Here is a 23714-nt window from a genome sequence, read left to right as displayed (position 1 = left end):
AGTAGATAGGTTAGAAAAGTTTGGGAAACAAATGGCACTATAAAGAATAATCTGAAATAAGGGTCATGGAAACAAATTTGAGACAGTTTGAAAAATATTTCTTGAAATGTCTAATTAATAAAAAATAGTTTTTTCTTAATATATTCAGTGAAAGACATTTAGTACAATTTGGAAGTCATTAGTATGTGCATTGTGTTGATTTTTTTCATGTGTCTCAATGGTTATATTTTCTTATTTTTGTGATATTTTGTGATACATTGAAATGACATAAATATCTTAAGTTTCTGAACATTAAATAAAAATGTATTTTAGAATCAAACTAAGCCAGAGGATAGGAAAGAATTTTGAGAATCATTGTTGTAGCACATAAGAGATATATATTGTTAATAAAAAGCAATGATTCCCATGTGACCATATCAGGGGCAGGAAAATGACAGATCAGGATGCTTCTCTCCAAACATATCATAAACACACTGAGGTAAATATCTCTCAAAAAGCCCTCTTGGAATGCTTTGGTGAAAATAAAAGATGGCTACAAGGTGGTGAGAGGGACAGAGCAAAAGAAGGCAGTGTCAAGTAGAACCTGCTTGAAACCTGTAAGAAAGTCAATTATTATTTGGGGTGGGCTGACACTTAGGGCCTCATTACGATGTGACTCGTAGGTTCCTCTTCCAACCGCCGCATTACAATGCAGGCGGTTGAAAGTGAAACCAGTCGACCATTCCGGCTGGTTTCCGATGGGCACATGGTGCCACTAGGCCAATCGGAGGCCTTACTGTAATCCCTATGGACGGCGTTTCCACCGTCGGGATTACGATGTTGGTTTCTGACAGACTTTCCATGATGGACTTTCCGCCATGGAAAGCCGGTCGAAAAGTGACTTTGAGGGCCCCAAGCAGGGACGCCTTCTGCCTGCAGCCTCAGCTTTGGAGCCGAGGAAGCTCCGTGCCCCCCTGGTAATACCTGCACTGTTAATACATCATGGTGCCTGCCATACAGTGTAGGGAGTAACAGAAATTACCATTTTGCTATGGGAGCTTGTGCTAAGGCCAGTTTACGGCCACAGCACAAGCTCCCATGGAAAAATGGGAGTAAACGACTGCACCATTTGCGGCTGCGTTGCAATAGCGGTGTCGGGACCGCGACCGTAGGACCGTCGGTCCTGAGACTGGAACGGTGTGGGGCGGACATCGTAATAAGGCCCTAACTTGTTAGGGTGAACCCTATTATGACAAAATTAATGGTTCAACGCACAGTGTTCAAGGGCCCAAAAGGACTTAAAAAAGGCACTACACATAATCCCTAGGGACAAAACCCTAATTAAGAGTGCAAGGCAGGCTTACAGGAGTGCAGTAGCTCAGCGGAAGCAAAAACTGAGAAAGCAGGCCTCGGCAGATTTAGGGAGAGCTAGTGCACTCAAAGACTCTAGGAATTTTTGGGAGGTTATAAACCACCCTTTATTCTCAGAGGATAAAAGGGGAATGGATTCACTAATACCAGGGGAAGTGTGGGAATTGCACTACACAAATGTTTTTAACCCAAAGGGTATCACTAGCAAGGAAATAAGCCATGACATCCCAGTAAATCAAGCCACTGCACACTTCTTGAGCTGTTCCCTATCAGCGAGTGAGGTTGCGGATGCCCTCATGAAAGGCATACAACTTAAAGCCGCAGGGCCTGATGGGGTACCCCTCGATTTATTTAAAAGTAATGTCCAACTTTGGCCAGCCCTTCTGACAAATGTTTTTAGAGCAGCTATAACTGACCCCATTCCAACTTCATGGAAAGAGGCCATAGTGGTACCCGTGTACAAAAAGGGTAACAAGGATTATCCAGGCTGTTATAGGCCCATTTCCTTAATTGACGCCACAGTGAAGGTGATGGGAAGGGTCATCCTGGCGCGTCTTGACACTTCGGCAGATTCATCTGGGCTCATATCACAAACTCAATATGGATTTAGAAGAGGCATGGGGACAAATGCACAGTGTCTCAATCTGGCGCTGATTATGGGCAAGTACATGAAGGCAAGGAAGGGGTCAATCCACCTTGCCTTCATGGACTTGTCCAGCGCATTTGATATGGTCAACAAGGGAAAATTGTGGTCCATGATGGGAGAAATAGGCTTCGAGGAACCCCTCATTAACCTCCTCAGCAGGCTGCATGCATTTACTATGGTAGCCATACGTTTTGGTCCAGGGGGAGAGAAGACAGGACCCATTGTCTCCACAGAGGGAGTTCGACAAGGGTGCATATTGGCACCCTTTCTCTTCCTTGTGTATACAAATGGCCTAGAATCAGCCCTCAGAGAACAGAATTTAGACTTCCTGAAATTTGGAGGGAACCCGGTCCTGTTGTTGTCATATGCGGACGACACGGTTTTAATGGGTCTAACTGCAAATAGCCTACAAAAAGTCTTTCAATTCCTGTACTGATTTTATGTTAGCCTTGGACCTAAAAGTAAATTTCACCAAATCTTATATCATGGCCTGCGGCCCAAGCCACACTAAACCAAGGAAATGTATTGTAAAGGGCAAACAAATTGATAAGGTCTCTAATTTCAACTACCTGGGGAACCTCTTTAATAATAAATTGAACTGGGACCCCCTTATCACATCTAGGGCGCTGAACACTAACCCTGCTGTGGAAGGTCTTTTCCGCTTCGCATGCAAGCTAGGCCATAAACCTGTAGCTGAAATGATCACTCTATACAAAGCAAAATGCTTGTTTATTGCTACATACGGGGCTGGAGTATGTGGAGTTCACAAAAGCACTCAACTGCAAATATTAGAAAATAAGTTTTTAAAAAGATTGTTGATGCTCCTAAAAGCCCCTCCACAGCATTCTGCCATTCTGAGGTAGGGCCGGGCTTTATTGTAGATCTGATCAATATTGCCCCGTTGATTCTTTGGGCCAAAGTCTGGCAGTCAGGAGACTTAAAGCTCACAAGGGTGATTAGCAAGGATTGTATGGCCCTGGATAATGCCAAGGCCATCCCGAAAGGCAAATTTAACGAAATAGGTCTAGGACACTATTATGATACTCCCTCGAGCATCAACATAAACATGAAACCGATCATAAAAAATGCATATTTTGTAGGCCTGGGCAAAAATTTCGTTCCGTTCGCGGAAATTGCGATAATTTGACATTTTTGCGTTCCGCGGAGAGCGCGAAAATGTCAAAAATTCCGGTTTCCGCAGCTTGGCGATAATTTGTTTCTTGCTCGCGCTGTAAAATGATACATTCTCGCGCGCGCGCGATCGCCTTACCTGAATCCCTGCGTTCGCCGACAAGTTTTCTTGATCCGGTCGCGTTCTCCATGAGATGTTGTATTGTTTTTAGCCATTTGCGCTGTCTCGCGACAGTTCGCGCCCGCAGTGACGTCATGCGTCGCGCGATCACGTCTTTCTTCTCGCGATCATGCACCGCGAGAACAACTCAAAACAAGATGGCCGCGCCCGCAAGCAACCACATGGGTAAGTTGGCGACCCGCAACCATGCAGAAAATCTCGCGAACATGCCGGAAAAAAACTTCCGCATCTTCGCGATATTTCTGCTTGTTTGCGATAATTTTAAACATTCTCGCGATAATTTGCGAAGGTTAATTCCGCAAATTCCGCCCACCCCTAATATTTTGTTGAGCTTGATAATCGTGATCAGCATCCAGGTGTGCACCCTTACACAGATCCACACCTTTCACACCAACAACAATTTTACTTGTCCTTTACTACAAACTCGCACTATAGATTTTTATTGACTAGGTTTCGGCTTTGCACATAGCACTTTTTGGTGGCCTTCCCCTAATTCATCATCAAAGAGTTTTTTAGTACTGTGCAATGTTGATGTTTACCTCAGAAAAGTGCGTGCTTGTTGACCTGACAGCTTATGAAGAAAAATACGGGTTAAAGAAAAGTCGACATGAAAAGCAACAAAGTCATTCAACACTGTCTGAAGAATACAATAAAGGTAAATGGTTGGTCAATACCTTTTATTATCGACAGGTGTATGTCGATAAAGATAAAGATAATGTCTAAGGAGAAATACAATGAACTATCTCCATTGCCACAACTTAAACCATTGAAAACTAAAGTATACACATGGGGTGCATCAACACCATTAAAGAGTCAAGGTTCATTTGAAGCAATAATGAAACACAACAAAACAAAAGAACAAGCATCCATTCATGTACTTCAACTTACGATGTCACATGCCTGTTTGCTCAGCTTCAGCGTAGCTGCTGATATGGGACTGATATCAATGAACTTTAATATAAATTCTCATCACGAAATAGTAAGTCAGTGCCCTTTGTTGTTTAATGGGTTAGGAAATGACTATGAAAATATAATTACACATTAATGAGGATGTCCATCCTATTGCTCAAAGACACAGGTAAACTGCCTTTAATTTACAGCAAGCTGTTGAAAAAGATCTTGAATCAATGCTCAAACATATCACTAAACGTTCCACTGGCCCAACGTCCTGGGTTTCTCCCATAGTGGTAGTTCGAAAAAAGGAAAATGAAGGATCTTTATGCATCTGTGTTAAAATGCATCAAGCGAATAAGGCAACTGAACGAGAACAACATCCAGGTTCAATAATTAGCTCAACTCTTTACATATTGTAAATAATTTGATGAGTTATTTGCATCTCTTTCCTGCTGCACTGCAGCCCTGGACACCCTACTTTCGGTGGCGCCTTACTTTTAACCCACTCAGTCCCCCAGGGTCACTGAGGATTTCTCCTCGTACCTGCTCTAGTCCCTTTCCCCTCACACCATCTGGCGCTCACGCCCCCTGGCCATTTATTGTTTCCTCGCCTCTTTGCAGAGGCTCCGGACATTTCATTCATCCACTGACACCAATTGACAGGATTCCCTTGCAACGCGTCCGATTTATTGGCCGACTCGTGACTTAACCCAGAAGCTGCTCGCGCTTCTGCTCCCCGGCTCCATTTCGGTTTCCCCTTTGCTTCAAACAGGTAGGAATTAGTGCCATTCTGAGCATCCCTTAACTCGATACTGCTTTACCATTCAGTACCGACTTTTGACCGTACCTCATGCCCTTTTCACTTTCCTCCCCACAGATTGCCATGCCTGAATTCGTTCCCGCACTCACCCACCCACCTTTGAACTCTCAGGTAATCCTCTCCCCTCCCTACCGCTACAGTCGCTTTTGCCCGGAATTCCCACCCCTCATATTATTTTTCTTCCCCCCCCCCTCACAGTGGCCCAGCGATTGATTTCTGCACTGGTACTTCCTTTCTGGAGACTTCTTCTTTTCGATAAATGGACACTGGCCGCCCCAATTGTTTTCAAATTGTTTTCTTGCGGTCCCCAGGTAATTATACAAACCCTGGGCTTACAAGTTTTTCCTCTTACGGGCTACTCATCTGCTTACCCTTTTCCCTTTCCTCTCTCCCTATACAGCACTATCATTGTAAATAAGTGACCATATGTCCTGATGATGACCTGAAATAAATCAGGTTGAAACACCGTCGACTACCCAGGACAGAACTTTGGAGCTGTAGTGGTCAATTTACTTTATCCAATTTACAACCATTTCTTGTATATATTTGTTTCTTTATTGACCACTATTTGTTTTACTTTTTCCCCGTACATGCTGTTTCTCCACTTTGTGTCACTGCGCCGTCACTTGTCACTAGCATGCCCAGGGCCCACTTGGGTGTTATGGTCACCATACACTTTAATTGTACAGTAGTGCTGTTATAACTACCTGCAATTACAACAACTTTACTCTACTCCTTCCGTTGTGGTCTCCCTTTTTACCCTTTCCCCTGGTTCTTATGATGTATGCTTTTTTTTTTTATAACTGCCCATGTTAAATGATTCCCAGTTGAGACATTGTTGCAATACTACACTAATTACCTGATCTCACCTGGGTTAATGGGTCCAGTCCTGTTATCTTTGCCTTAGGCTGTCCTCAAGCTTGCATGATCCAACCTGACCTGGGACAAGCAATCCAGGCCGGTTTGAGCCTAGTAGCTGGGTTTCATTAGTGACAGCTAGAGAGACAGACTGAGAAAGGCACAAAGAAACAGACTGATAGAGAAAACCAGCGAAACAAATGCAAGCAAACAGAAAGCATATCAACCATACGATCAAAGAGAGCTAAAAAGACAAAAAATGTCTACTGAGCTGTCTATTTGTCCATCTATTATTTTGACGTTTCCCTTGTTGATTTAGGTGGGGACACTGCCACCTAGAGAGACCAAAAGACAGGCGAATACTCAGACTGAATATTACAAAGTATTTGTTTTTAAAAGGGTCTGTTGGCTCTCTCCATGGTGCTGAAATGCTGACTAATTGCAAAAGGCGTTCATGCTTTCCCTCGAAAAAATTTCATAATTATGATACGCATATATAGGTCCCATCCTAATGGTCACACACACAGGCCAGGCACACAGACGGACTGACAGACAGACAGTCACACACACACACACACACGCTGCAGCTGTTTAATTAAAGACCAGCGAAATTCCATTGCGGTCAGGACATTTTTTGACCAGTCACAATTCTCACTTTTTCAGTACTGTTTCTAAAATGCTAGAGAGGGGGTTTCTAACATTGTTCCATGAACTCTGGCCATGTGTTAGAGTTACTGGGCAATCATTCACTCTGTGAACAAGTTAAAAAAATGTATACCCATTTTGATAAATTTTAAGTAAATTGTTGTGTTGGTTTATAAACAAAACCTTGAGAAACAAGGAGAAAGCAAAACACGTAGCCAAAAACAAACAAAAATCAACAGGAATGTAGGTCACATAATAAAAGTGATGCAGTTGAATATAACCGCACATAACTGGCAAAATAAATTATCATACAGCCACCCTCTGGAACGCGCTCCTGTTGGAGCTGCGGTCAGAAATTGATACTCTTCGCTTCCAGAAGGTGCTGAAATCTTACTTATTTCCTCTGTGATGTGTCTGATTCGGTTTTGGCCAAGGTGTGTCTGAATAAGCGCTGGGATGCCCGAGGGTAACTACGCGCTATAGAAAACTGATTACAATTACAATTACAATTACAACTCATACTGTCAAATTTTCAATAAAAAAAGTTGCCCCTGGCTAGATGAGAAAATTATTCTCTTAATTCAATGAAAGCAGTATAATTTGAAGTAGACAAGAAATTAGTCAAGTCTTTAAAATATATATGTATATAGTAGGTGAGCTGCAGCGTAGAAAAAAGTGTTAATGGTTCACTGCCCAAACTGCAAACTCTGCATAAGTCTGTGTGAGGCAAGGACCTCCATTTCAAAGCAGGCTTAAAGTATGTGCCCACTTAGAATGCGAATCAGTGTAATTGTTTTGTTCCGATCTAGTACATTTCCTATAAGCAAATGCCGAAGGTGGACTTTACACTGTACACTGCAATAAGTGAGATGGCATTTTTTGAAAACTGATCAAGTCGGCTGAGGTTGAAATAGTGTTGGTTGACAGAGAAATGTCCAACTTTCAACAAATTGTAGTGATTTATGGTCGGTGGTGGCCTCAGAGAGGCCCAGAAACGTCATGCCAGATATTGCAAAATTGCTTAGATTCTGAAGGCCCAATCACACACAAAGTTTTATATCAACACCTATGAGAGTACACCAAAGCAGAGGGGCAGCTGTCAGTAGGGCAGCACGTACAGTGGCACCGAATCCAAGTGATGGAGGGGCTCATTTTGCCTCAATTAATGCACCTTTTTAATATAAAACCAAATTACTAGAAGGGGCAATTTCTTTGCTTGCATTAGAATAGCACGTGGTGCTTTTGCTATGCAACAGCTACTGAGACTGGGTGTAGATTGACAAAATTTTCGGGAGCAGCATTGTATCAGTAAACACTACTATAAATGCCATGTGACGTTTTAACGAACCACTCTTTTTCAAATGTGAAATTGTATGCATTGCACTTTATGGAATCATAAAACAGCCTTGTAATTGCATGCTTTACTTCCTATTGTTATTTTTTTACATTGGGAAAGTTTTCCTAGACCCTGTTGAAGTTTGGGGGTGTTGCATTCACTATCTATCGTGGAAGGGGATTCACTCCAGTCCTTTGCTGGAGCAAATTTCTTACCATTTCCAAGGAAGGAAATGGCGAGAGTGGATTTAGCAAATGTCCACAAGCTCACAAACGTGTGGGCGTTCAAGATCCCTCAAAGCAAGCCATGCGTAATTCCAGCCACTGCTCACCCTTTGCATGGTGTTTACCATTGTATAATTGTTCACAGTTGTGGCATAAAGTTACACGCTAGTAATGCATTTACATCTGCGAGGCATCCTTTTTGTACATACCTGTCAGGATTACATGGAGGCATTTTAAGACATAATTGTAAATGCCTGAAAATGATCTTTGTGATTTGGGACTATAGTATTTCTCTTTATTGTTTTTTTTGGCCAGTGACCATGTATAAGGCAAAAGTGGAACTAGAAGCAAACAACTGAGAAAAATTCCAATGTAAAGTCACTTCAGGGGTAAAGGTCAAGGAGTCTCAGGTCCTATGACTTTCAGAGATGTTGAATTATTAAGACATACAATTTTTGCACCAAATAGGCTCTTCCATATGGTCAATGGGAACACTGATTGCTGATGGCCAGCTAGGACTACCAAAAATGTATTTAGGAACTATGTTTACTTTGTAGGCTTTAACCACAGGTGGTAAAGAGCAGCTGCTTAAACACTGATAAAACCTTGCTAGGACAGGTAAACGATGGGCAAATACTTTTTGGGGATTCTATTAGCTCAATACCACTACCTCCAGGCAGAAATCCACGTGACATTGACTTGTTAATTACCCAGTGAAATATAAGAGAGAAATATCAATATTTGTGCCATGCGTTTCTCGACACTACGAGGCGGAAGGTTAGTCTGAACCCTACGTCGCTGTGATGCTCATAAACCATTTACGGATTATGCAGTTTTGCACTACCGATCTAACAGAATTCTTTGATAAACTTGACAATTTGTCACTGCAGCCTCTTCCATTCTCTCATCTGTTTTCTCATAGGAACGCATGTATACACCCTAAATGGAACTGACCCGGAAAGAAATCCAGTGACGTATGGCATGACGTTTAAACCAGGCTCCAAGAAATACTTTGCAGTTCACCCCATCCTTGGAAATATTACACTGGTTGCAGAACTGGACAGAGAGGTAAAGCATGATTACTGTCATAAATTGTCTAGGATTCAGTATGTAATTTTATATATCTATAAATGTCATGTGAACAAGGCTCACTCTGCTGAGCCGAAACGTCAACACGACATCACTAACTAAATAAATTAAGCACTCAATTGAAGGTCCGTGTCCGCCTGTTATTTGGAGCTGTGACGTTCATCGTCGTCTTCCTTGTACCTAGCGGTAACTGTATATATATATATATATAACACATGTTATAGTTCGGTGGATATTTCACTCGTAAAAAAACAATGAAATTCCCCCGTTATAGTTAGTTGAGATAACTATAACTCGCGCGACCACCACTCTATCACGAGGATGATGTCATCAGTGATGTCATGAGTGATGCCACTGACCATGTCATGAATGATGTAATATGTGACGTCATGAGCAGAGGATTGCGGGCGCGCAAGTTCTAGTTATCTCAACTAACTATAACTGGGGAATTTCATTGGTTTTTTACGAGTGAAATATCCACCTAACTATAACATGTGTGAAACCTATGGTTTAAGTGAATTTGCAAGGTTTATTAAATGCTAAGTTATGTATTTATTAATATATATATTTTTTTAAGGTTATTCACCGTGAACGCGCGTTGGGCGCCCCGTGCGCGCACCCCGCGATTTAAAAAAAAATATATATATATGTTTTTTTCACCCTTGGGGGTCCTTCTCTGACCCCCTGACTAAGTCTAGGGGGTCAGAAACTCTCTTCCCTGCCCCCTTTTCACGTTTTCCACATTTTTTCCACCTTTCCTTATCACTGCGACAGAGAAAATGACGGCCGACACTTCCTGATTTCGACCGATTAGAATGTTGACTGACATCAAACAACCAATCAGAATTACGCTCGCGCACGTTAGGGTGCGCGCACGGTGCGCGCACGGTGCGCGCATATAGATATGTATATGCTTTTAAATGCAATTTTCTCAGGAAATACTGAACAGACCGGCGCCAAAGTTATTCAAAATAGAATTTTCAGATTTCCTATGGAAACACGGTCCTAACTATAACTATCTACTGGCGACTGCCAGTAGATAATATATATATATATATATATATCTATCAGTCAAAGGGTTGCCCCATGCTTTGGGACGCACTCAATGACACAAGGCAGGATCCCGTCATTTGTAACAGAGTCCTTTTATTTAAGTTACAAACCAGCATTCATTTTCGAAACTTGAAGCCCTACGCGTTTCGGAGCTGCTTGCTCCTTGTTCACGGGCTGACACCTCCGGTTTTGGCAGTTTATGCAAGGCATTTGCAAGTCACCATATTTAAATCCCAAATACCCGCCCCCTGATGGGCTGGCTCTGGTGCATCATGGCCAGGCATCCTGGGACTTGTAGTGTTCGCCATGCTCCTGCAACCTACGTTGGGCTCTGCCGTCCCCAGTAAAATAGTGCGCAATTGTGTCAAAAAGGAATCCGGTTCCAAATGCTTCTAGACCTCGTCATTCCGCTATTTGTGCAGATTCCAGTATCTCACAGCAGACCATATATTTTCCATGGCGGTGCGGGCTCCACGACCTGGGCTGGCCGTTTTAGACATCACTCAAAGGGTTGCCCCATGCTTTGGGACGCACTCAATGACACAAGGCAGAATCCCGTCATTTGTAACAGAGTCCTTTTATTTAAGTTACAAACCAGCATTCATTTTCGAAACTTGAAGCCCTACGCGTTTCGGAGCTGCTTGCTCCTTGTTCACGGGCTGACACCTCCGGTTTTGGCAGTTTATGCAAGGCATTTGCAAGTCACCATATTTAAACCCCAAATACCCGCCCCCTGATGGGCTGGCTCTGGTGCATCATGGCCAGGCATCCTGGGACTTGTAGTGTTCGCCATGCTCCTGCAACCTACGTTGGGCTCTGCCGTCCCCAGTAAAATAGTGCGCAATTGTGTCAAAAAGGAATCCGGTTCCAAATGCTTCTAGACCTCGTCATTCCGCTATTTGTGCAGATTCCAGTATCTCACAGCAGACCATATATTTTCCATGGCGGTGCGGGCTCCACGACCTGGGCTGGCCGTTTTAGACATCACTCAAAGGGTTGCCCCATACTTTGGGACGCACTCAATGACACAAGGCAGAATCCCGTCATTTGTAACAGAGTCCTTTTATTTAAGTTACAAACCAGCATTCATTTTCGAAACTTGAAGCCCTACGGGTTTCGGAGCTGCTTGCTCCTTGTTCACGGGCTGACACCTCCGGTTTTGGCAGTTTATGCAAGGCATTTGCAAGTCACCATATTTAAACCCCAAATACCCGCCCCCTGATGGGCTGGCTCTGGTGCATCATGGCCAGGCATCCTGGGACTTGTAGTGTTCGCCATGCTCCTGCAACCTACGTTGGGCTCTGCCGTCCCCAGTAAAATAGTGCGCAATTGTGTCAAAAAGGAATCCGGTTCCAAATGCTTCTAGACCTCGTCATTCCGCTATTTGTGCAGATTCCAGTATCTCACAGCAGACCATATATTTTCCATGGCGGTGCGGGCTCCACGACCTGGGCTGGCCGTTTTAGACATCACTCAAAGGGTTGCCCCATGCTTTGGGACGCACTCAATGACACAAGGCAGGATCCCGTCATTTGTAACAGAGTCCATTTATTTAAGTTACAAACCAGCATTCATTTTCGAAACTTGAAGCCCTACGCGTTTCGGAGCTGCTTGCTCCTTGTTCACGGGCTGACACCTCCGGTTTTGGCAGTTTATGCAAGGCATTTGCAAGTCACCATATTTAAACCCCAAATACCCGCCCCCTGATGGGCTGACTCTGGTGCATCATGGCCAGGCATCCTGGGACTTGTAGTGTTCGCCATGCTCCTGCAACCTACGTTGGGCTCTGCCGTCCCCAGTAAAATAGTGCGCAATTGTGTCAAAAAGGAATCCGGTTCCAAATGCTTCTAGACCTCGTCATTCCGCTATTTGTGCAGATTCCAGTATCTCACAGCAGACCATATATTTTCCATGGCGGTGCGGGCTCCACGACCTGGGCTGGCCGTTTTAGACATCACTCAAAGGGTTGTCCCATGCTTTGGGGCGCACTCAATGACACAAGGCAGGATCCCGTCATTTGTAACAGAGTCCTTTTATTTAAGTTACAAACCAGCATTCATTTTCGAAACTTGAATCCCTACGCGTTTCGGAGCTGCTTGCTCCTTGTTCACGGGCTGACACCTCCGGTTTTGGCAGTTTATGCAAGGCATTTGCAAGTCACCATATTTAAACCCCAAATACCCGCCCCCTGATGGGCTGGCTCTGGTGCATCATGGCCAGGCATCCTGGGACTTGTAGTGTTCGCCATGCTCCTGCAACCTATGTTGGGCTCTGCCATCCCCAGTAAAATAGTGCGCAATTGTGTCAAAAAGGAATCCGGTTCCAAATGCTTCTAGACCTCGTCATTCCGCTATTTGTGCAGATTCCAGTATCTCACAGCAGACCATATATTTTCCATGGCGGTGCGGGCTCCAGGACCTGGACTGGCCGTTTTAGACATCACTCAAAGGGTTGCCCCATGCTTTGGGACGCACTCAATGACACAAGGCAGGATCCCGTCATTTGTAACAGAGTCCTTTTATTTAAGTTACAAACCAGCATTCATTTTCGAAACTTGAAGCCCTACGCGTTTCGGAGCTGCTTTCTCCTTGTTCACGGGCTGACACCTCCGGTTTTGGCAGTTTATGCAAGGCATTTGCAAGTCACCATATTTAAACCCCAAATACCCGCCCCCTGATGGGCTGGCTCTGGTGCATCATGGCCAGGCATCCTGGGACTTATAGTGTTCGCCATGCTCCTGCAACCTACGTTGGGCTCTGCCGTCCCCGGTAAAATAGTGCGCAATTGTGTCAAAAAGGAATCCGGTTCCAAATGCTTCTAGACCTCGTCATTCCGCTATTTGTGCAGATTCCAGTATCTCACAGCAGACCATATATTTTCCATGGCGGTGCGGGCTCCACGACCTGGGCTGGCCGTTTTAGACATCACTCAAAGGGTTGCCCCATGCTTTGGGACGCACTCAATGACACAAGGCAGGATCCCGTCATTTGTAACAGAGTCCTTTTATTTAAGTTACAAACCAGCATTCATTTTCGAAACTTGAAGCCCTACGCGTTTCGGAGCTGCTTGCTCCTTGTTCACGGGCTGACACCTCCGGTTTTGGCAGTTTATGCAAGGCATTTGCAAGTCACCATATTTAAACCCCAAATACCCGCCCCCTGATGGGCTGGCTCTGGTGCATCATGGCCAGGCATCCTGGGACTTGTAGTGTTCGCCATGCTCCTGCAACCTACGTTGGGCTCTGCCGTCCCCAGTAAAATAGTGCGCAATTGTGTCAAAAAGGAATCCGGTTCCAAATGCTTCTAGACCTCGTCATTCCGCTATTTGTGCAGATTCCAGTATCTCACAGCAGACCATATATTTTCCATGGCGGTGCGGGCTCCACGACCTGGGCTGGCCGTTTTAGACATCACTCAAAGGGTTGCCCCATGCTTTGGGACGCACTCAATGACACAAGGCAGGATGCCGTCATTTGTAACAGAGTCCTTTTATTTAAGTTACAAACCAGAATTCATTTTCGAAACTTGAAGCCCTACGCGTTTCGGAGCTGCTTGCTCCTTGTTCACGGGCTGACACCTCCGGTTTTGGCAGTTTATGCAAGGCATTTGCAAGTCACCATATTTAAACCCCAAATACCCGCCCCCTGATGGGCTGGCTCTGGTGCATCATGGCCAGGCATCCTGGGACTTGTAGTGTTCGCCATGCTCCTGCAACCTACGTTGGGCTCTGCCATCCCCAGTAAAATAGTGCGCAATTGTGTCAAAAAGGAATCCGGTTCCAAATGCTTCTAGACCTCGTCATTCCGCTATTTGTGCAGATTCCAGTATCTCACAGCAGACCATATATTTTCCATGCCGGTGCGGGCTCCACGACCTGGGCTGGCCGTTTTAGACATCACTCAAAGGGTTGCCCCATGCTTTGGGACGCACTCAATGACACAAGGCGGGATCCCGTCATTTGTAACAGAGTCCTTTTATTTAAGTTACAAACCAGCATTCATTTTCGAAACTTGAAGCCCTACGCGTTTCGGAGCTGCTTGCTCCTTGTTCACGGGCTGACACCTCCGGTTTTGGCAGTTTATGCAAGGCATTTGCAAGTCACCATATTTAAACCCCAAATACCCGCCCCCTGATGGGCTGGCTCTGGTGCATCATGGCCAGGCATCCTGGGACTTGTAGTGTTCGCCATGCTCCTGCAACCTACGTTGGGCTCTGCCGTCCCCAGTAAAATAGTGCGCAATTGTGTCAAAAAGGAATCCGGTTCCAAATGCTTCTAGACCTCGTCATTCCGCTATTTGTGCAGATTCCAGTATCTCACAGCAGACCATATATTTTCCATGGCGGTGCGGGCTCCACGACCTGGGCTGGCCGTTTTAGACATCACTCAAAGGGTTGCCCCATGCTTTGGGACGCACTCAATGACACAAGGCAGGATCCCGTCATTTGTAACAGAGTCCTTTTATTTAAGTTACAAACCAACAAGCGTGTAGCTTATGTGGAGTGGGATTGCCAGAATCAGCCGGAGTATCACTCAAACTGCTATCCTTCTGTATAGATTCAGCGACGTTTTTTTGTGAATTCAAAGCAGTTCCATAATTGCCCGGCTTACCAATAACTGTTGCGGCAGCCGCCGCCACTGCCCGAGTAGTTGGTTTGGGTCCCATCGCTGGTCCCCTTCTCCGTACTCGCTGCCCCAGTGCTTCTTGGCTTTTGATCCGTCCACCTGTGGCAGCTAATTTTAACGAGGAGCCCCGAATCCAGCACAGTCGTGGTTCAGCAGCCAGATGATTCCGCCTCAATAGCTGCCCAGTAGTAACGGTCGCCACACGCTAAGCAGCTTGGAGAAACCGGCGATATTTGAATAGGGAAGCCTGCCGCATACTCGTAAGTCACACCATTAATCAGGAATCCACATGGAATCTTCCCCGCAACTCCGTCCAGATGAAAAAAGGGAGAGCGAGCGCCCAGGATAGCTACAGGTGAGAACGACTAGCAGCGAGCTCGTCTCTGCTGCTCACTCGGATGCGCACGCATCCGCCATCTTGCCCCCTGCATGCATTTATATTTATATAGATATGCAGATTATATTTATATGTTTATATATGTATATATATATATATACACACACATACATATATATAAATGCATATAGGTAGAGGTAGAGAGGTAGAGAGTAGTAGAGAGAGAGGGAGAGAGAGGTAGAGAGGTAGAGAGTAGAGAGTGAGTAATAGAGAGTGAGTATTAGAGAGTGAGTAGTAGAGAGTAGTAGAGAGTGAGTAGTAGAGTGAGTGGTAGAGAGTAGTAGAGAGCAGTAGAGAGTCAGTAGTAGAGAGTAGTAGAGAGTGAGTAGCAGAGAGAGAGTATTAGAGAGTAGTAGAGAGGGAGTAGCAGAGTGAGTAGTAGAGAGTAGTAGAGAGAGAGTAGTAGAGAGTGAGTAGTAGAGAGTAGTAGAGAGTGAGTAGTAGAGAGTAGTAGAGAGAGAGTAGTAGAGAGTGAGTAGTAGAGAGTAGTAGAGAGTAGTAGAGAGTGAGTAGTAGAGAGTGAGTAGTCGAGAGAGAGTAGTAGAGAGTAGTAGAGTAGTAGAGAGTGAGTAGTAGAGAGTGAGTAGTAGAGAGTAGTGGAGTAGTAGAGAGTGAGTAGTAGAGAGTAGTAGAGAGTGAGTAGTAGAGTGAGTACTAGAGAGTAGTAGAGAGCGAGTAGCAGAGAGCAAGTAGTAGAGAGTGTGTAGTAGAGAGTGAGTAGTAGAGAGTAGTAGAGAGTGAGTAGTAGAGAGAGAGTAGTAGAGAGTGAGAAGTAGAGAGAGTAGTAGAGTAGTAGAGAGTGAGTAGTAGAGTGAGTAGTAGAGAGTAGTTGAGAGCGAGTAGTAGAGAATGAGTAGTGGAGAGTGATCAGTAGAGAGTAGTAGAGAGTGAGTAGAAGGGAGAGAGTAGTACAGAGTGAGTAGTAGAGAGTAGTAGAGAGTGAGTAGTAGAGAGTAGTAGAGTGAGTAGTAGAGATAGAGTAGTAGAGAGTGAGTAGTAGAGAGCGAGTAATAGAGAGTAGTAAAGTAGTAGAGAGTGAGTAGTAGAGAGTGAGTAGTAGAGAGTAGTGGAGTAGTAGAGAGTGAGTAGTAGAGAGTAGTAGAGAGTGAGTAGTAGCGTGAGTACTAGAGAGTAGTAGAGAGCGAGTAGCAGAGAGCAAGTAGTAGAGAGTGTGTAGTAGAGAGTGAGTAGTAGAGAGTAGTAGAGAGTGAGTAGTAGAGAGAGTAGTAGTAGAGAGTGAGAAGTAGAGAGAGTAGTAGAGTAGTAGAGAGTGAGTAGTAGAGTGAGTAGTAGAGAGTAGTTGAGAGCGAGTAGTAGAGAATGAGTAGTGGAGAGTGATCAGTTGAGAGTAGTAGAGAGTGAGTAGAAGGGAGAGAGTAGTACAGAGTGAGTAGTAGAGAGCAGTAGAGAGTGAGTAGTAGAGAGTAGTAGAGTGAGTAGTAGAGAGAGAGTAGTAGAGAGTGTAATAGAGTAGCAGAGAATGAGTGGTAGAGAGTAGGAGAGAGTAGTAGAGTGAGTAGTAGAGAATAGAAGAGAGTGAGTAGTAGAGCGAGTAGTGGAGAGTAGTAGAGTAGTAGAGAGTGAGTAGTAGAGAGTGAGTAGCAGAGAGAGTAGTAGAGAGTAGTAGAGAGTGAGTAGTAGAGAATAGTAGAGAGCGAATAGTAGAGAGCGAGTAGTGGAGAGTGAGTAGTGGAGAGTGAATAGTAGAGAGTGAGTAGTAGAGAGTGAGTAGTAGAGAGTGAGTAGTAGAGAGTAGTAGAGTGAGTAGTAGAGAGTGAGTAGTAGAGAGCAGTAGAGAGAGAGTAGTAGAGAGTGAGTAGTAGAGAGAGAATAGTAGAGTAGTACAGAGTGAGTGGTAGAGAGCAGCAGAGAGTAATAGAGTGAGTAGTAGAGAGTAGTAGAGAGTGAGTAGTAGAGAGTGAATAGTAGAGAGTAGTAGTAGAGAGTAGTAGAGAGAGAGAGTAGTAGAGAGTGTAGTAGAGAGTGAGTAGTAGAGAGTAGTAGCGAGTGAGTAGTAGAGTAGTAGAGAGTGAGTAGTAGAGTAGTAGAGAGTGAGTGGTAGAGAGTAGTAGAAAGTAGTAGAGTGAGTAGTAGAGAGTGAGTAGTAGAGAGTGAATAGTAGAGAGTAGTAGAGAGTGAGTAGTAGAGAGAGTAGTAGTAGACAGTGAGTAGTAGAGAGTAGTAGAGCGTGAGTAGTAGAGAGTGAGTAGTAGAGAGTGAGTAGTAGAGAGTAGTAGCGAGAGAGTGGTAGAGTAGTAGAGAGTGAGTAGTTGAGAGTGAGTAGTAGAGAGTGAGTAATAGAGAGTAGTAGAGTAGTAGAGAGTGAGTAGTAGAGAGTAGTAAAGAGTGAGTTGTAGAAGAGAGTTGTAGAGAGTTGTAGAGAGTAGTAGAGAGTCAGTAGTTGAGTAGTAGAGAGAGAGTAGTAGAAAGTAGTAGAGAGTCAGTAGTAGAGTAGTAGAGAGTAGTCAGTTAGTGTCAGTCAGTGTCAGTCAGTGTCAGTCAGTCAGTCAGTGTCAGTTAATCAGTGTCAGTCAGTGTCATTCAATCAGTGTCAGTCAGTGTCAATCAGTGTCAGTCAGTGTCAGTCAGTCAGTCAGTGTCAGTCAGTCAGTGTCAGTCAATCATTGTCAGTCAGTGTCAGTCAATCTGTGTCAGTCAGTGTCAATCAGTCAGTGTCAGTCAGTCAGTGTCAGCTAGAGCAGCTCTGCTGACCTGGTTCTCTGGCTCTAAAGCAGCTCTGCTGATTTGGTTCTCTGGCTCTAGAGTAGTTCTGCTGACCTGGTTCTCTGGCTCAAAAGTAGCACTGCTAGCCTGGTTCTCTGGCTCTAAAGCAGCTCTGCTGGCCTGGTTCTCTGGCTCTAAAGCAGCTCTGCTGACCTGGTTCTCTCCCTCTAAAGCAGCTCTGCTGACCTGGTTTCTCTGGCTCTACAGCAGCTCTGCTGACCTGGTTCTCTGGCTCTAGAGCAACTCTGCTGACCTAGTTCTTAGGCTCTAGGGCAGCTCTGCTGACCTGGTTCTCTGGCTCTACAGCAGCTCTGCTGACCTGGTTTTCTGCACTCACGATGCACGCACCCGACTTCGCGAAAATATATTTAACAATAATAGAAGTTTATTATAAGTACAAATATATTATTTTGATGAATATCTTACATAATCTCTTGCCTTAATATGTATATTAAAGACACATACATATCATTTTGGAACATAATTTTTTTTTGCCGGAGTCGCGCACCCAGCGCGCCCCAGCACGTATATGAGGTCACGCGGGACTGGCAACTGCGCAAACATCTCGTACTGTAATGCGCATGTGTCGCAAATGCGTGGGAGCAGGAGTCGCAGACTGGTCGCATACCAATCGTGCATATCACGTGATATTAAATGTATATGATGTAACTGAAAAACACGCAGCCGTCGCACACCATACGCGGATCCTTCATGACTTTCTAAAATGGCAGCTAGAATGTGCGCACCCACCGTGATGTGTACACTTTGAGTGCGCGACTCCGAAAAAAATTGGAATTTTTTTTTAAAGAAAATAATATAAATATATTAAAATAAAAATTGAAAACAAGAAAATTAATCAATATTTCAGTTTTAATAAAAAAACATTTTTTGTTGCAATTTTCAGAAAAATATATAATGTTATTTAATGAATAAAATATTTATAAATAAACAGTTAAAAAACTGTAGAAAATCAGTACAAAAAAATAGATATAACTACTATCACACTTAAAAGTTAGCATTTAAAAAACCTTTGAAATTCACAGAAAAGAACATAGGTTTCAGGGGTGTTATAGTTAGCTTTTCACTCATACAAAACCATAGAAATTCCTCCGTTATAGTTAGTTCTGCTAACTATAACTCACACGCCCGCAATGCACTGCTGATGATGTCGCATATTGCATCATTCATGACATGGTCAGTGACATCACTGATGACATCACTGATGACATCTCAAATGACATCACTGATGACATCATCCACTTGATAATCTGATACACCTCATCATACACTAGTATAACTCATGTCAGATGTCATCAGTGATGTCATCAGTGATGTCACTGACCATGTCATGAGTAATGTAATATGTGACGTCATCAGCAGTGCATTGTGGGGGAGCGAGTTATAGTTAGCTGAACTAACTATAACGGGGGAATTTCAAGGGTTTTGTATGAGGGAAATGTCCAGCTAACTATAACGCCCCTGAAACCTATGGTTTTTTTTAGTGAATTTCAAAGGTTTTTTAAATGCCAATTCCTAACTATAACGCCCCTGAAAACTATGGTTTTTTCAGTGAATTTCAAAGGTTTTGTAAATGACAATTTTGAATGTATTCATTGTTATACTGATTTTTTTGATGCTGATTTACTACATTTTTTAAACTATTTATTTTTAGATATATTTTTTTTAATTACATTATAATTACATTATACATTACAATACAAAATATACTTTCTCAGAATGAATTACTTTAGTTTAAATACTTGGCAAATAGGCAACAGACTTTTAAGTACAGTAGTTACAGTTGTTGCAATGGGCAACACAATTTCAAACACAAAGCAACATTAAGCTCAATGTGAATTTCTACTTAAATGCAATTAGTTACTTTATGGATTACTTTTCTAACCACAGGACTGGACCCTAGATTCAGTCCTTGGACATCTCCTGTAAACAGTTAAGTAAAAGCGCTTAGGTTACAGTAGTAATTTTTAAGGAATATTATTGTATTTTAAAAGTTGACACTTAGAAACTTTTTCCCATAGAATCACCAATGTTATCCTATGGCAGAAAATTCACTTAGCAGGTAAGTAGTGTTATCGTTACTTTTTCTTACTCAATGGTGGATCCTGGATCCAGCACTGGCCAACCTCCTGTAAACAGTTGAAAGAATGTGTTTAAGTCATACAGACGATTTTTTAGGAATATTTTTAGTTTGTGAAAATAGACACTTAGAAACCTTTCTGGTGAAAACCACACAATGGATTCCTATGGAAGGAAATACAAGTTACTGGTAAGTACGCTTAGAATTACTTTTCAGGGTCAGTGCTGGGCTAAAAGATGCAGCCCTGGGTTCTCTCCTGATAACAGGTGAGTAAATCGGAATTCGTAGTTCAGCTGATTTTAGATGAATATTTGTACGTTTCATAAATGGACACTGGAAATTTTCTGGTGAAAACCACACAATGGATTCCTATGGAAAAATACAAGTTACTGGTAAGTATGCTTAGAATTACTTTTCAGGGTCAGTGCTGGGCTAAAAGATGCAGCCCTGGGTTCTCTCCTAATAACAGGTGAGTAAATCGGAATTCGTAGTTCGGCTGATTTTAGAGGAATATTTGTACGTTTCAAAAATGGACACTTCGAAAATTTTCTGGTGAAAACCACACAATGGATTCCTATGGAAGGAAATACAAGTTACTGGTAAGTACGCTTAGAATTACTTTTCAAGGTCAGTGCTGGGCTAAAAGATGCAGCACTGGGTTCTCTCCTGATTACAGGTGAGTAAATCGGAATTCGTAGTTTGGCTGATTTTAGAGGAATATTTGTACAATGGTGAAGGAAGGGGGAGGGGCCTGAGGTGACCTGTGCAAACACGCCCTGTGGCGCGTTTTAAGTTGGGGAATTAATTCCTCTTCAATCCTGTGGTCCCCTGGGGGCCAACTAGCCCACCAGGTTCCTCCAGTATGCGCCAGGGAGCTGCATTGCAGAGAGGTATTCAGAGGCCACGCCCCTTTTTACAACACTCTGCAACACAGCTCCATGGCGCTTACTGGAGGTACCTGGTGGGCTAGTTGGTCCCCAGGGACCCTCAGGATTGAAGAGGAATTAATTCCCCAACTTAAAACGCGCCACAGTGCGTGTTTGCACAGATCTCACCTCAGGCCCAGTCCCCTACCTTCACCACTGTGCAAACGCGCCCCATGGGGTGTTTTAAGTTGGGAGATTAAGTCCCCTTGAATCCTGAGGTCCCCTGGCGGCCAACTAGCCCACCAGGTACTCCAGTATGTGCCAGGGAGCTGTGTTGCAGAGAGGTGTTCAGAGGCCACACCCCTTTTTACAACACTCTGCAACGCAGCTCCGTGGCGCTTAGTAGAGGTACCTGATGGGCTAATTGTCCCCTAGGGGACCTCTGGATTGAAGAGGAATGAATTGCCCAACTTAAAATGCGCCAGAGGGCGTTTTTGCACAGTATCAGCTCAGGCCCCGCCCCCTACCTTCACCACTGTGCAAACGCGCCCCGTGGTGCTTTTTAGGTTGGGAGATTAAGTCCCCTTGAATCCTGAGGTCCCCTGGCGGCCAACTAACCCACCAGATACCTCCAGTAAGCGCCAGGGAGCTGCGTTGCAGAGAGGTGTAAAAAGGGGCGTGGCCTCATTACACCTCTCTGCAATGCAGCCTCCTGGCGCATTATGGAGGTTCCTGGTGGGCTAGTTGGCCCCCAGGGACCCCCAGTATTGAAGGGGACTTCGTTCCCCCTCTGCAAACACGCCAGGGGGTGCGTTTGCAGAGTGATGAAAGGAGGGGGCGCGGCCTCCTCCCGATCCCGTTTTTTTTCTTCTCCTTTTTAAGAAGGGGGCTGTGTAGCCCCCCTTCTTTTTCTTATTCTTTGGCCCTGGGGACCCCATCCCCCAGGGAGCCCGCGCTTTGTTTTTTTTTTTCATTAGCGGGATGCGCGGACCCTACGCGCATCGCGCGATTTAAAAAAATAAATAAATAATTCTACCGAGTTCTACCGAGGCACAAGATGGCTGCCAACACTTCCTGATTCAGAGTGTTGGCAGCCAATTAGCATTCAGCTCGTGCTCGGGAGGGTTCGGGGAGGGTGCGGGGAGGATCCGCGGATCCTCCCCGGCCATAGATATCACTAACTTTTAACTCTAATTTTCTCAGGAACTACACCATTTAAGCAAAAGGCACGATTCCGAACTGAGGACTACCTCTTTGCCAAATTTGGTTTCATTCCGTTTAGCGGTTCGGGCTGTAGCTGCGACAACAGATCCTATGGGAAATTGCATGGGGAAAACGCGTTTTGGGACCCCCCTTTTTTCTCAGCCCCCGCTTGACGGATCACCGCAAAACTTTCAGGGTAGGAGCGGAGCTGGCCAAAAGATTGGAAAGTTTTGCGAGGATTCGTCAACCGGCGCCAATGTTATTCCAAATAGAATGTTGCGGATTTCCTATGGAAAATAGGTCCTAACTATAACTATCTACTGGCGACCGCCAGTAGATAATAAATATATGTTGGTTCTTGAAAATAAGAGCACCCATTAACTACAATTCGGTCTCTGCTGCAAGACAGGAAAGACAAATCTATATGCAAATTCTAAAAATGGTCATGCGGCTCCTATTCACAAAGTTAAATTTGATCTTTAATGTATGTGTCTGAATGAATTTATCTTTTCAACATGTGTCAGAAATCTATAAAGGGTTTTCTGGTGGACAGAAATGGTTTTAAGAGGGCAGATTTCCACCACGAGTGCAGAGAAATCTGCAGTTGTAAATCTTACCCAAGAGGTGGAAAATGGACGTTCCGATGCATGTCTTCGAGACTTAGGAAAACATGTTTGTTTGTGAGAATTTTCAAACTCTAATCCAAACCTTTCCCATCATGGATATGGTTGGAGATTTATTATTACTTCCAGGATGAGAAGGGGAATAGGTCACCCCACATTTGTTGGAGTGTAGGGCAAAGGCTTTCTCTACATGTTTTCCCCAAAGAGGACAAATAATGTGCTTATCTACAAGAGACTTCTTTGCCTCCAATGCAGACTTTTCAGCTTTGGAGAACTTAGCACAAAATGATTTGCACCCATGGGAAGAACATCTGACATTGCCAGTAGTATGTCTGGAAACATGTAACTGGTGCAGTTTTCCATGCATACTACTGGGAATATTGATGAATGCCAAAAATTGTTATTATGCACCTGCATGCAGACATGAATCCATGGGTGCACATTTTCATGAATCAAGCTCATGATGTTAATGCTCCGCAAGGTTCTAGAACACATTTTTAAGGAGCAAGGTAGCATCGCCTGTTTCGCTCATTATGCATTTCCATTTCTTCCAATGAGTTAACATGGACACATTTTTTAAAACAGTACTGGATGCAATTTCCATGGCCTCCTCGTGCTTTTATGTGCCGATACATGCAACTTGATATTTGCTTACTGCAGGTTATCCCATTTGTACAGGCTGCACAGGAGGCTGTAGTTTCTGGCCGCCATCCATACAATTCATGCATATGTGGTTATTGGGCTTTGTTTTTGGGTAATAGTGGATTTGGCTGTGTTATCATTTGTTATTGGGTCAGTTATGCAAACTTTTTCTCCATGTCAGCGTGTTAAAAATTTCAATATTCCGACAATTACCCTTGAGAAGGCCATGTTGACAGCCACTCTGTCCTAATCAATACATTCTCCTGCAGAGCCTAGAGTTGAATAGAGAGTTGGAGGGAGTAACAGCTAGG

The 23714-nt window shown here is 44.0% G+C and overlaps 1 protein-coding gene across 2 annotated transcripts in view; it reads left to right on the top strand.

The window, feature by feature from the left end:
- CDHR1 (cadherin related family member 1) overlaps window positions 1-23714 on the top strand; it is a 428602-nt gene that overhangs the window by 149075 nt on the left and 255813 nt on the right. For both annotated transcript variants that reach the window (XM_085608499.1, XM_085608507.1), the window contains exon 3: window positions 9008-9153. In XM_085608499.1, coding sequence (XP_085464625.1) covers window positions 9008-9153 — 146 coding nt within the window. The remainder of the gene's footprint in view (window positions 1-9007; window positions 9154-23714) is intronic.

This window comes from Triturus cristatus, chromosome 1_2 (assembly GCF_964204655.1).
Source record: "Triturus cristatus chromosome 1_2, aTriCri1.1, whole genome shotgun sequence".
Lineage (NCBI taxonomy): Eukaryota > Metazoa > Chordata > Amphibia > Caudata > Salamandridae > Triturus > Triturus cristatus.
This window is presented reverse-complemented; position numbering and strand designations above follow the sequence as displayed.